This window comes from Mastomys coucha, chromosome X (assembly GCF_008632895.1).
Source record: "Mastomys coucha isolate ucsf_1 chromosome X, UCSF_Mcou_1, whole genome shotgun sequence".
NCBI classification, from domain to species: domain Eukaryota; kingdom Metazoa; phylum Chordata; class Mammalia; order Rodentia; family Muridae; genus Mastomys; species Mastomys coucha.
The window spans coordinates 118,125,150-118,138,722 of NC_045030.1; the positions used below are offsets into that span (position 1 = coordinate 118,125,150).

At 35.5% G+C, this 13,573-nt stretch overlaps 1 protein-coding gene across 3 annotated transcripts in view; it reads left to right on the top strand.

The window, feature by feature from the left end:
• The window catches only part of Pcdh11x (protocadherin 11 X-linked), a 518,505-nt gene that overhangs the window by 68,132 nt on the left and 436,800 nt on the right, over positions 1–13,573 (top strand). For all 3 annotated transcript variants that reach the window (XM_031367349.1, XM_031367358.1, XM_031367367.1), the window contains one exon: positions 8,126–10,612. In XM_031367349.1, coding sequence (XP_031223209.1) covers positions 8,126–10,612 — 2,487 coding nt within the window. The remainder of the gene's footprint in view (positions 1–8,125; positions 10,613–13,573) is intronic.

The window sequence follows — 13,573 nt, forward strand, 5'->3', positions numbered from 1 at the left end:
TATGAACATGGTGGAGCATGTGTCCTTATTACAGGTTGCAGTATCTTTTGGGTATATGCCCAGGAGTGATATAGCTGGGTCCTCCAATAGAACTATGTGCAATTTCCGGAGGAACCGCCAAACTGATTTCCAGAGTGGTTGTACCAGTTTGCAATCCCACCAACAATGAAGTAATGTTCCTCTTTCTCCACAACCTCTCCAGCATCTGCTGTCACCTGAGTTTTTTATCCTAGCCATTCTGACTGGTGTGAGGTAGAATCTCAGGGTTGTTTTGATTTATATTACCCTGATGAATAAGGATGTTGAACATTTCTTTAGGTGCTTCTCAGCCATTTGGTGTTCATCAGTTGAGAATTCTTTGTTTTAGCTCTGTACCCCATTTTTAATAGGGTTATTTGGTTCTCTGGAGTCTAGCTTCTTGAGTTTATTGTTATTGGATATTAGCCCTCTATCAGATGTAGGATTGGCAATGATTTTCCCCAATCTGTTGGTTGCCTTTTTGTCCTATTGACAGTGTCCTTTGCCTTACAGAAGCTTTGCAATTTTATGTGGTCCCATTGGTCAATTCCTGATCTTAGAGCATAAGCTATTGGTGTTCTGTTCAGGAACTAATCTCCTGTGCCCATGTGCTCCAGGCTCCTCCCCACTTTCTTTTCTATTAGTTTCAGTGTATCTGGTTTTATGTGGAGGTCCTTGATGCACTTGGACTTGAGCTTTGTACAAGAAGATAAAAATGGATTGATTTGCTTTCTTCTACATGCTGACTGCCAATAGGACAAAACAGCAACCAACAAATTGGGAAAAGATCTTTACCAACCCTATATCTGATAGACGGCTAATATCTAATGTATACAAAGAACTCAAGAAGTTAGACTCCAGAGAACCAGATAACCCTATTAAAATATTGAATTTTATACAAAAACATTTGCAACACCATGGAAGATTCAGGTTAACTTAAAAATTCCTCCCCAGAAGTTAAAATGATGAATGACTTCAAGAAAGATAATAATTCAGAAATAAATGATAAACTGAACTGTAAATTGTTTCAGTCATTTACATAATTAGAAGATCATATATATAATATCCTTAGTCAAAAAACAAGTATTTTGATATAGAAAGATTGTGTAATACCATACTCCTTTCAAAATGCTTGAAACACATCATCTAAGTTAAATTTTATGAGCGAAATTTACTTTCTTATCTTTGTAACTGAAAGGAGAAACATTGATTCAGTATGTTTATTAGTAGTTTTTTTCTATTTTGAGATGAAAATTTTTGTTCAAAACCTTATGATGCTTATTTTGTTGTGGTCTATACTCTTAGAAAACATTCTATTAAGACTAGATAAATCTAAATCATAAGGCATATGACCACTTTATTTTTGTATTTATTTATCTTTCCTAATGAACAAATGAGTTTATTAGACTTTTACAAGGAGGAAGAAAGTGACTCAAAACATCTGTATCAAGAAAAGAACCCATACTACTACTTGACAATTTTCTGGAAGTGAGTGACAGAACCCTACTTTAGTTCATCTCTTATGTATTTTGGGCTTCAGCACCTTCCAAAATCATGTGTACTAAGATGGGTGGAATCCAAGATAAGGTTCCAGTCATACCTATACTCCTTATGTATTACAATGGAGCATAACAGTCACTCTATAGTACTACTTAATTTGTTGCTATGATCACCATGCTGCGTATTCTAGATCACCACAGCAATGTCATGTTCTTGTTGGGGACAGTCAGAGAAGATATCCTTATCCTCAAGTCTTCCTCTTCCTTATATCATTAAGAAAGGAAAATAGAATAGATATTTATGGATGAATTTTGGGAGGGCCTGGAAAGAGAGGATGAAGTGAGGAGGGGCAAGGAAGAGGACAGAGGAAGAAATATGGGGAGAGACAACTAAAATTAAAAGCCATTTGATGGGTAGTGTGTAAAAGTTATACAGGAAAAAATATACATATACATATATAAAGACAATCTACATGAAATCACCAAATAATGGGGAGACAGAGTCATAACTGGACATTTCTTCTCACCAAACTAAATGTTCATTAGATGAGCTGTCTGATGTGAGTTGTTGGCTGAAGAGTTAACTAACATAGGAATAAAAATCCCCAAACACCCCAGACTGTTGCAAAGACTATAGGCTGCTCTCCACAAACCAAATACAAGACCTCATTGGTGAAGACAACAGCTCCACAAGTACTCATAGTTTGTTTAATGCTTTTATTCTTCTATAAACATAAATAGTAGCTATGCTTCTTGACCATTGGAGATATTTTTCATATAATTCCAATGTTTTAAAGTCTGATGTATGTATTGGAGTTATAAATTATCTTGAGTCATAGAACTTATGTTGGTTTCATTTCTTTCTTTCTTTCTTGCTTTCTCTCTTTCTTTCTATCAAGCTCCAGATTTTATTCCCCTCCTGGTCCACTGTTCCACATCCAATACTTCCTCTCTGCCCCTCTATCTCCACAAGATGGATGTTTTAACTCCCTACCCACACTGCACCAGACCTCTAAACTTCCTGGGGCCTCCAGTGTCTTGATTGAATCTTCTCTGACTAAACCCATACCTGGAAGTCCTCTGCTGTATGTGTGTTGGGGGCCTCATATCAGCTGCTATATGCTGCTCTGTTGGTGGTCTAGTTACTGCGAGATCTCAGGAGTCCAGGTGAATTGTGTCTGCTGTTCCTCTTACAGTGTCCCCCTCCTCCTCAGTTTCTTTCACCATTTCCCTAATTCAACCACAGGAGTGAGGAGCTTCTGTCTATTGGTTGGGTGCAAATATCTACATCTGACTCTTTCAGTTGCTTATTGGGTCTTTCAGAGGACAGTCATGATAGGCCCCTTTTTGTTAGCACTCCATAGCCTAAGTAATAGTGTCAGGCCTTGGGACCTCCCCTTGAGCTGGATCTCATTTTGGGCCAGTCCCTAGACCTTGTTTTCCTCAGGCTTCTTTCCATTTCCATCCCTGCAGTTCTTTCAGACAGGAAGAATTATGGTCAGAGTTGTGACTGGGATGGCAACCCCATCCCTCACTTCATGCCCCGTCTTCCTGCTGGAGGTGGGCTCTATAAGTTCCCATTCCCCATTCTAGGGCATTTCACCTAAGGTCTCTCCAATTGAGTCCCGAGAGTCTCTCATCTCCCAGGTACATTCTAAAGGGTGCCCCCCAACTCCTGAGGTTGCCTGTTTCCCCTCTTTGTGCTGGCCCTCAGGTATTTCAGTCCTTTTCCTTCACCCAATAGCAGTTCATATTTTCTTCTATGCTCCAAAATCCCTTTTCCCTCCCAGGTCCCATCCTTCCCCCTTGTGGTTGATTTCTCCTCTGTCACGAGTGAAATTGAGGCATCCTTACTTGGGCCCTTCAGCTTGTTGACCTTTTTGAGCTCTTGGGTATTTGGCACTTTTCCCCTACCTTTGGCTATTAAGTATATTTCTGTATTTTCTTCTGAAACAGCCATATCACTATGGTTTATCTATCTCTAACTCTTCTGTACTCTAAGAAACATCTTATGCACCAATAATTTTAAGACAAAAGAGAAATAATCTTTAAATTCAGGGTTTTCTTTAAATAAATTTTCAGTAGCAAAAGCCAAAGAAGGACATTTTAGTCTTTTTAATGTTTTATTGATTATTTATTTACATTTCAAGTGCTATCCCCCTTCCCAGTTTCCCCTCTGGCAACCCCTTATCCCACCCACACCCCTGCTTCTATGAAGGTGCTTCCCCAGCTACCCACCCTCTTCTCTCTCCCCTCCATAGCATTCCCCTATGCTGCTGCATCAAATTTCCACAGGACCAAGAGCTTCCCCTCCCACTGATATCAGATAAGGTCATCTACTGATACATATGCTTCTAGAGCCAAGGGTCTTTCCATGTGTACTCTTTGGTTGGTGCTTTAGTCCCTGGGAGCTCTGGGATGTCTAGTAGGTTGATACTGCTGTTCTTCCTATGAGGTTGCAAGACCCTTCAGCTCCTTCAGTCCTTCCCCTAACCCCTCTATTGGGGTCCCCATGCTCATTCCAATGGTTTGCTGTAAGCATCCACATCTGTATTCATAAGATTCTGGCAGAGTCTCTCAGGAGACAGCTGTATCAGGGTTCTGTCAGCAAGTACATCTTGGCATCAGCTATACTGTCTGGGTTTGTTGGCTCCATTCTTTGTCCCTGTATTTCCTTTACACAGGAGCAATTCTGGGTTAATATTTTTGAGAAGGATAGGTGGCCCCATCCTTCAACTGGGGATCCTGCCTAACCTCTCCATACGGTGTCTATAGGTTCTCTTTACCCTTTGTAGTGTATTTCAGCTAATGTCATCCCTGTTGGGTCCTGGGAACCTCTTGCTTTCTGGGCATCTGGGACTTTCTAATGGCCACCCCCAGTTCCCTATTCCTCATTGCTATACACCTCTGTTCAATTTCCTGATCCTCTGTATATCTCCCCCATCTCTTCCTATACTTGATCCTTCACCCTTTAACCCCTCCCTGCTCCTCTCTTTCTCCCAAGTCCCCCTTACTCTCTACCTCCTGTGATTATTTTGTTCCCCCTTCTAAGTAGGACAGAAGCATTCACATTTTGGTCTTCCTTCTTCTTCAGCTTCCTAAGGTCTGTGGGTTGTATCATGGGTATTCCGAGCTCTTTTTTCCTAATTATGCACTTATCAGTGAATACTTACCATGTGTGTTCTTTTTGTGACTGGTTTCTATCTGTATACTGGAGCTGACCCTTTACCACAGATATCTGTATCTCAATCCTGCCTGGAGAGAGTTAGTCTCTCAGAAATTTTCAATCTTGCCACAACTTTTCCTCAATCTACACAATAAAAAGAAAATTCAGGTTAACAATCCAATCTCTTTGGATCTATTTTAACAACTTACTGGTACTGTATGGGCACTTTATGTGTTTTCTGAACAATTGTACCAGAATTATGATATTGAAAGTACAGTGTTATATATTACATTCCAATATACAATAAAGTGGTGTTATGTACACGCATGTAAAAATTTTAGTGTTTACCACAGTAGGCACTTTCAAAAGCAAAAATATGCCACTTTCACTTAAAGATCAACTTTTGGTTCTTCTCAATCAAGCTTTTCATTTTACTTATTTTGCAGAAATTTTGTTTGCCTGGCTTGGATTTGTAACTCCAAGTACATTTCTAAATATAAAAAGAAATATTAGTCATGGATTGAAAAATTCTATAGTATAAAATGAGATATTTTTAATCCATAAAATAAACTTCCTTAACATTAATTAGAACTGACAGTTTTATATAGTTTAAACCAATGGAATAAAATCTGAAAAGTCATAGTAATGATTTCTCTTAATGTCATTTTCTCTAAGGTTCACATTTTAGTTGCATACATGCTTGCTTAAACGACAAGTTTTTATACTTCAGAAGTAATGTCTTTGCTTCATATTACAAATATTTATCATAATTTATTCACAAGTAAATGTGTACAAATTTCAACTATTTCATATTTTCTTCACCAATAAATGTTTACAAAATATTTTATACTTTTATTAGCTATTGATACTTTTGTATTCATTATCAGAAAAATAGAAATTATTTCATTCAATTATTCTTTATATAATTTTAATGATGATAAGTGCAAAAATAGATAAGTATGCATATAGTGAATGTTCTTGAGTTTACCTGGATGAGAAATTTTCTTTGAAATTAGAAAATAATCAAGGGCTGGGTAATTCTCCTCTTGTCTTTGGAAATAGTATCTGTCTTTTGAACTTATATTTCTATTTATGAAAACAATTGTTAACGTAGTCATGAATGTTATATCTTGACACGTGTACATATAAACAATAACTGTTTTTACATTCATCCTCTGTTCAAAGGCATTAGTATATTAAAGCTTAAATAAATTAACTAGAGATCCACTCACATGACACTTAAACATGAAAGGAGGCAAGTTATACTTATATACTTAAATATTTAGGGGAAGGACATTGTGTTTACAGCAGACATTTTTTTGGGGAGGGGGGCTCAGCAGTTAAGAGCACTTAATTGGAGGGCTCAAATTCAGTTCTCAAGAACCATGTCTGATAATTCAATTTCAGATCTATATGAACATTCTGACCTTCATGAGTGCAAACCAATACACAGATACATATACACAAAATCAACAATACAAATGACCTAAAAAGAAATATTACATTTTTGATCTTTATGTTTGATATGACGGTAGCAATATAAAAATGGTGTTTGTACAATACTCCCCAGCAGCTATTAACTGCATGGAGCTGTTGAAAAGCCAAAATATTACACACATAAATAAGAACTTATTTGGAGACTGTATCTTATATTGATGAATTAAAATTTAAATTTAAATGCTTCATTATCAAATTGAATAATTCACTCATTGAAAAAATAGAAGAGCAATGGATATATTATCCATCTGTTGAAATTTTATTATTTCCAGGGATGTTAGAAAAATTTGCCTTATGATTGATACAATTTCATTTAAAATTAACCCAAGGCAGTAACTATATTCTTTGAAATTTTAATCTCATATAATTTTTATTAAAATGGAACATAATTTCAAATTTAAGAAGATTACAGCCAAATTATATATATAGAGTATATATATATATATATATATATATATATATATATATGCTTAATAATTTAAATTATCAAGACCAGTATAAAGTCTTAAATTACAGAGTTGCATTTGTGACCTGGCCTGCAGGTCAAGTTATTCGGGGGATCGCTGGAGAGTCACAATCTGTGAATAAAGAATGGGCGAGAGAGACGACAGGACTCAAGGAAGCATTGCTTGTCAAGAGCCATTTACTTAGTGGAGCCGAGCATATTTAAAGCAAAAATCTTGGAGGGTAGGGGGAGAGGAAGGAGGGAGATGGAAGGTTACAAAATCTTCTGGGGTTGAGCTCTGGGGTGACAGGTGGGGAGGGGGTGGTTGACAGGTGGAGAGGGGGTGGATTTCCGTGAATGTTCTTTTCCCAGAGCCAAGCCAGATCCTTGTGATTGTCAGGCAGGATGTTAATCTCCGGGTTCTCAATTAGCTGGGGCAGGATGTTTATCTCAGTGCTCTCATGGTTCCCAACACATTTGAAATGCATTAACTTTGTAATGTTTATTTATTCTTTTAAAGCAATATTATATGTTAGTTTCTTCTTATATAACTCGCCTTAAATAATGTTACATTGTTAAATCACTTTATATATTATATTCAGTATTCAGTGTCTCTTATTCTGCTGATATTAGTTCCATATTTAAAAACTTAGAAAGTCACTGGTATTATTCACCTCATACATTAGTATTGTATTATTAAAACATTCTTACTTACCAACCAACATATTTCTCATACTCTGAAGGTTTGCATAACCCTTTAAATAGTCACGAGTGATGAGTGATTTACTGACAAATGTAGAATTGAGACTAAATATATAAATTATAATTTTGAATCATTGAGAATTTAAACCTCCCTAAAATTACATTTGAGTGTAATCAACAATTGATTACTAGTTACCATGATTAACTATCTTTATTTTTTAATGAAATAAGTATTATAAGCATTCATATATCTCATTTTATAAAACATTTTTCATAAAGTATGCTCTATAAAAATAAATTTCAGCTTGCTAATTTGAAAAACATAAAAACATTTCTTTTCCTATACAAAGATAAATCAGTGAATAAAATGTAAATTGAATGCTAATTTTTATTTTAAAATGTTGCATAAATTGTGAGAGTTTTAAAAAAGAATAATCAGTAATCGCATTGGTATCATGTAAATGTTAAGGACAATATTTTGAAAATTCTATATATATTTTTGGACACACAACTAATTTATGTAATAAACTACATTTACTACCACAATATACAATGCATTAAATGTATTAAAAATTTAATAACTTACATCTGATCACAATGTTAACTGTAGGCCAAGCTGAACTTCAGAGCTAAGGTCTTCTGTTACCTGTTGCTGAGACCTTTCTCCTGTCCTGTGGGTTCTAGGAACTGGAAATCATACTTATTACAATATTTAGCCTAAATTTAATTATAATTTACAATCTAAGTGGTATTGTATATTAATATTCTTTAAATTTTGTATCATTTCATGTCTTCCAGAGTCAAAATATTTTCGGCCTTGATATTATTGAAACACCAGAAGGAGACAAGATGCCCCAGCTGATTGTTCAAAAGGAGTTAGATAGAGAAGAGAAGGATACGTATGTGATGAAAGTAAAAGTTGAAGATGGTGGCTCTCCTCAAAGATCCAGTACAGCTATTTTGCAAGTTAGTGTTGCTGATATGAACGACAACCATCCAGTCTTCATAGAGAAGGAAATTGAAGTCAGTATACCAGAAAATGCTCCTATAGGTTCTTCAGTGACACAGCTCCATGCCACAGATGCAGACATAGGTGAAAATGCCAGAATTCACTTTTATTTCAGCAATCTAGTCTCCAACATCGCTAAGAGACTATTTCATCTTAACGCCACTACTGGACTTATTACTATCAAAGAACCACTAGATAGGGAAGAATCATCAAGTCACAAGTTATTGGTTTTGGCAACTGATGGCGGATTGACACCAGCAAGAGCAACGGTTCTGGTAAATGTCACAGATATCAATGATAATGTGCCATCAATTGACATAAGATACATCGTCAATCCAACCAATGGCACTGTGTTTCTTTCAGAGAATGCTCCGCTTAACACTAAAATTGCTCTTATAACTGTGACGGATAAGGATTCTGAACATAATGGTAGAGTAACATGCTTCACAGATCATGAAGTTCCTTTCAGATTGCGACCAGTATTCAGTAATCAGTTTCTCTTGGAGACTGCTGCATTTCTTGACTTTGAGTCCACAAAGGAATATGCCATTAAATTACTGGCCGCTGATGCTGGCAAACCTCCTTTGAATCAGTCATCTACGCTCCTGATCAAAGTAAAAGATGAAAATGACAATGCTCCGGTTTTCACCCAGTCTTTCATAAGCCTTTCTGTTCCTGAGAATAACTCTCCTGGTGCACAGTTGACAAAAATCAGTGCAACAGATGCAGACAGCGGACAAAATGCTGAAATAAGCTACATGCTAGGTTTTGATGCACCACCTGAATTCAATCTGGATCGTCGTACAGGCATCCTGACTGCAGTGAAGAAACTAGATAGAGAAAACCAGGAAAAATATTACTTTACAGTCCTGGCACAGGACAATGGAATTCCACCTTTAATGTCCAATGCCACTGTCTTTGTGACTGTTCTTGACCAAAATGATAATAGCCCAATGTTCACTCACGATGAGTACAACTTCTATGTTCCTGAAAACCTTCCAAAACATGGCACAGTAGGGCTAATAACTGTGACTGATCCTGATTATGGAGAGAATTCTGCAGTTACTCTCTCCGTCTTAGATGTGAATGATCAATTCAGTATTGATCCACAGTCTGGTGTCATCAAGCCAAATATTTCATTTGACAGAGAAAAACAAGAATCTTATACTTTCTATGTAAAAGCTGAGGATAGTGGTAGGGTATCACAATCTTCAATTGCTAAAGTAACCATAAATGTGGTTGATGTCAATGATAACAAACCAATTTTTATTGACCCTCCTTCCAATTACTCCTTTGAATGGGTTCTACCATCCACAAATCCTGGCACAGTCGTCTTCAAGGTTGTTGCAATTGATGATGATATTGGCATGAATGCAGAGGTTCAATACAGCATTGTTGGAGGAAATATCAAAGGACTTTTTATGATTGAAGAAATATCAGGCAACATCACATTGAAGGAGAAGTGTATGGCTTCAGATCTTGGTTTACACCGAGTCATAGTCAAGGCTAATGATTTAGGACAACCTGATTCTCTCTTCAATGTTGTATATGTCAATTTCTTTGTAAATGAGTCCGTGCCCAATGCCACACTGATTTATGAACTGGTGCGCAGAAGCATTGATGCACCTGCAAATCAAAATACTGAAGCAACTAATGCATCCTCACCAACAATTGATTATGCCAAGATCATGATTGCCGTTGTTGCTGGCGGCATAACTGTCCTCCTAGTTATTTTCATCACTGCTGTAGTAAGATGCCGCCGCCAATCACCACGCCTTAGGGCTTCTCAGAGAAACAAACAGAATTCTGAGTGGGCTACTCCAAACCCAGAAAACAGGCAGATGATTATGATGAAGAAGAGGAAGAAAAAGAAGCAACCCCCCAAGAACCTGCTGCTTAATTTCGTTACTATTGAAGAAGCAAAGCCAGATGATGATGAAAATGAGAGAAACAGCATCACACTAGATCTTCCCATTGAGCTGGAAGAGCAAACCATGGGCAGATACAACTGGGGCACTTCTACCTTCAAGCCTGATAGCCCTGATTTGGCTCGACACTACAAATCTGCCTCTCCCCAGCCTGCATTCCAGATTCAGCCTGAAACGCCCCTGAACTCAAAGCACCACATCATTCAGGAACTGCCTCTTGATAATACCTTCGTTGGCTGTGATTCCATCTCCAAATGCTCCTCCAGCAGTTCCGATCCTTACAGTGTTTCTGAGTGTAGCTATCCAGTGACAACCTTCAAGGCCCCCGTGACTGTGCATACTAGACCGGTAGGTAATCTCACTTTCTAAGTAATCCTTCTAACTTATTCCTCTCATTTTTTTCACCTGATAGAGGTTTATAAAGAACAATGATTTCTAAGGAGGAACAAGACAATCATGTTGCACATAATATTCAAATAGGAATATGATACCATTTAAATTTGGTAGACAGTACAAAATGAATGCAAAGTTAGGAAAATTTGATTATTATAAGGGTAATTTTGTCTGTAGGTGGCAGTGTGATGCTTCTTGCTAGAGTGCATCATGGAAAAATTACCTAATAAAGATTATAGCACTACCTGATTTACCACATTATTCATGAGATTCAGAAAATCCTGGGCTACTTGCCTTATAGGAAAACATTTTCTAATGTGATAAGTAGCAATCAAACCAAATGGTTCTGTGAATCCTTGCTTGATGTAGGCAAATTTGTAGATAACCGAGGTATTTGAATGACACTAACTTATCCAGTACTCTTTCCTATGACATCATTCCATGTACTCTCAACAATGAAAAGTTTCAATTTCATATTAGGAAGTCAAAATAGTTTGACTTCTGGTAAAACATTAAAACAGTTTCAGAAAGTGAAGGCTTGCTCATTCTCATCTTCTAGCCAAATAAAGAAATGGAGAAACATCTTTATTTTAGGGTTACCAGTTAAATACTTGTATTTTCAAGGTTCATCAGGAACCATTCTCAAAACATAATGACTTTTAGAAAAATGGAATATGTTTGCTTTTCTTAATGGGCATGAAAATAAATTCTAGCATAGTAAGAACTAAGAAATCTTGGCACAGGAATCTCAAACCCAATATCTTTCAGAAAACAAGAGTTTACACAGTGCTTTAAAATTAGCGTTCTGTGGAGAAATAAGTACAAATTTATCTGGAAATTCATAACTAAATTAAATGATTTAATTAAGTTATTTCCTTAATGAGTATAAGTAATGGAATTTATCTATTTTTTTATCTAAATGTTGTATTGCCTATTGATTTTATTATTTCAAGTGGATAACACTGAATTAGTAACTCTATTTGCCATGAATTAACTTGAGTTATTAACTTATTCAGCTTTAATATACTGGTTATAAAGTGAAATTTAGATAAATTCCATTTCATTGAAAGTTATAGATACTAAAAGAAGCCTACCAGATTCAAGAAAACAGTGCAAAAGTAATGATAATTTGAGGCTATACACTTTCTCATACACAAATTTAACGTAATGATGTTAATACATTTCTTTTAATCACACAGTGAAGATTAGGTTTAAATCAACACTAGGTCCATTTTGCTACAAAGAAAACTAAAACCCTAGCTGCTGTCTAGGATTCCTTTTATGCTTTGAAGAAAGTTAGAGTGTTTTCTACAATTTAGATTAGTATAATACTCTACATCATAAATGACAAATATAATAAATGTCTATCATCTCAAAAGACTATGCTTTTGCTTATATTTAACCATTCAAGTGGACACTTTCCTTTTTTATTTTTTTTTATTTTTTTATTTTTTTATTTTTTTTCAAGACAGGGTTTCTCTGTGTAGCCCTGGCTGTCCTGGAACTCACTCTGTAGACCAGGCTGGCCTAGAACTCAGAAAATCCACCTGCTTCTGCCTCCCAAGTGCTGAGATTAATGGGATGTGCCACCACTGCCTGGCTCAAGTGGACACTCTTATTTTCTCATTCCTACTACCATTATTCTGTTTATTAGGAATATTTTCTCTTTCCATTTTTTTCATTTTGGTTTATTGAGACAAGATATATCTCTGTAGTCACGGGTGTCCTGGAACTCGTTTTGTAGACCAGACTGGCTTCAACTTCAGAGATTCACCTGCCTGTGTTTCATATGTGCTGGAATTAGAGCTATGCACCATCATTGTTCAACAGAAATATTCCTTAATAAGAATATTTATTATCAGTAGCACATTAAAAATACTTCTTTTTGTACATTCTCACTTGTTTTAAAAAAGCATACTGAGTTTTTGTGTATCACATATGCAATTCATACTTTTCAATGGATTCACTCAAGGAGTTAGTAAAGCATATTTTGTTTATAACTATTTGTACAAACATAGTAATACTTTTATGTATAGGAAGTTTAATTAAGTATGTAAGGGATAAAAGGGAAAATGATGTATTTTTAGATATTCTTATCTTTTAGTTTTAATATTTTATAATTTCTAAAACTCAATAAAATAAAAAGGCTTTTCCATGATGACATTTTACATAACATATCTAAGAGATTCATATCCTAATCATAAGATAGATGGCTTAGTGAGCTATACAAAAAACAAAAAGTATCAATGAAAATGAATTATTACTTATCATTAGTATATTAATTACTGAAGAGTCTATCTTAGAATCAAATGACATTTTAGATTCTTTTCACATCTTAAAAAATAAGTAATTTAAAATATTTAGAGTTACTTATTGAATATCTTCTTCATCTGACCCAGAGAGTTGCAGCAGGCTAACTTAGAACATTAAACTTCTCTGAATATTTACAGTTTGTTCCACATCTGCAATGTTTTTACACTTTTAGTACACTTTTCATTTTATAATTAATGCCAATAAATGTGCCTTATATTCACTGGAACTGAAGAAGGCTAACAAGATAAGTGAGTATAGAAAAGATAGTTCCAGGAGGGAGAGAAGAAAAGATAGGTCAGGTAATCATTTAAATACAGTGTCTTTATTGTTAGAAAGATCAAATAAAATTGGGAAGCTGTGATTGTGTCTAACAGTAAAAATTAAAAATAAAATGTTTCTTGAGTGAAATTTAACAACAGACTAAGATATTTCTGTCAATAGAAGACTGAAATATTCTAAAATATTTTATATAAAGTGAGTATAATTCTACAAGGGTACTTAGATATTTACACTAGCTCATTACTCATCTATTTAGAAATATACATGTGGATAAAAATGGATATCTACAAGAAAATTTACATTTTAATAACAAAAGTATATGCA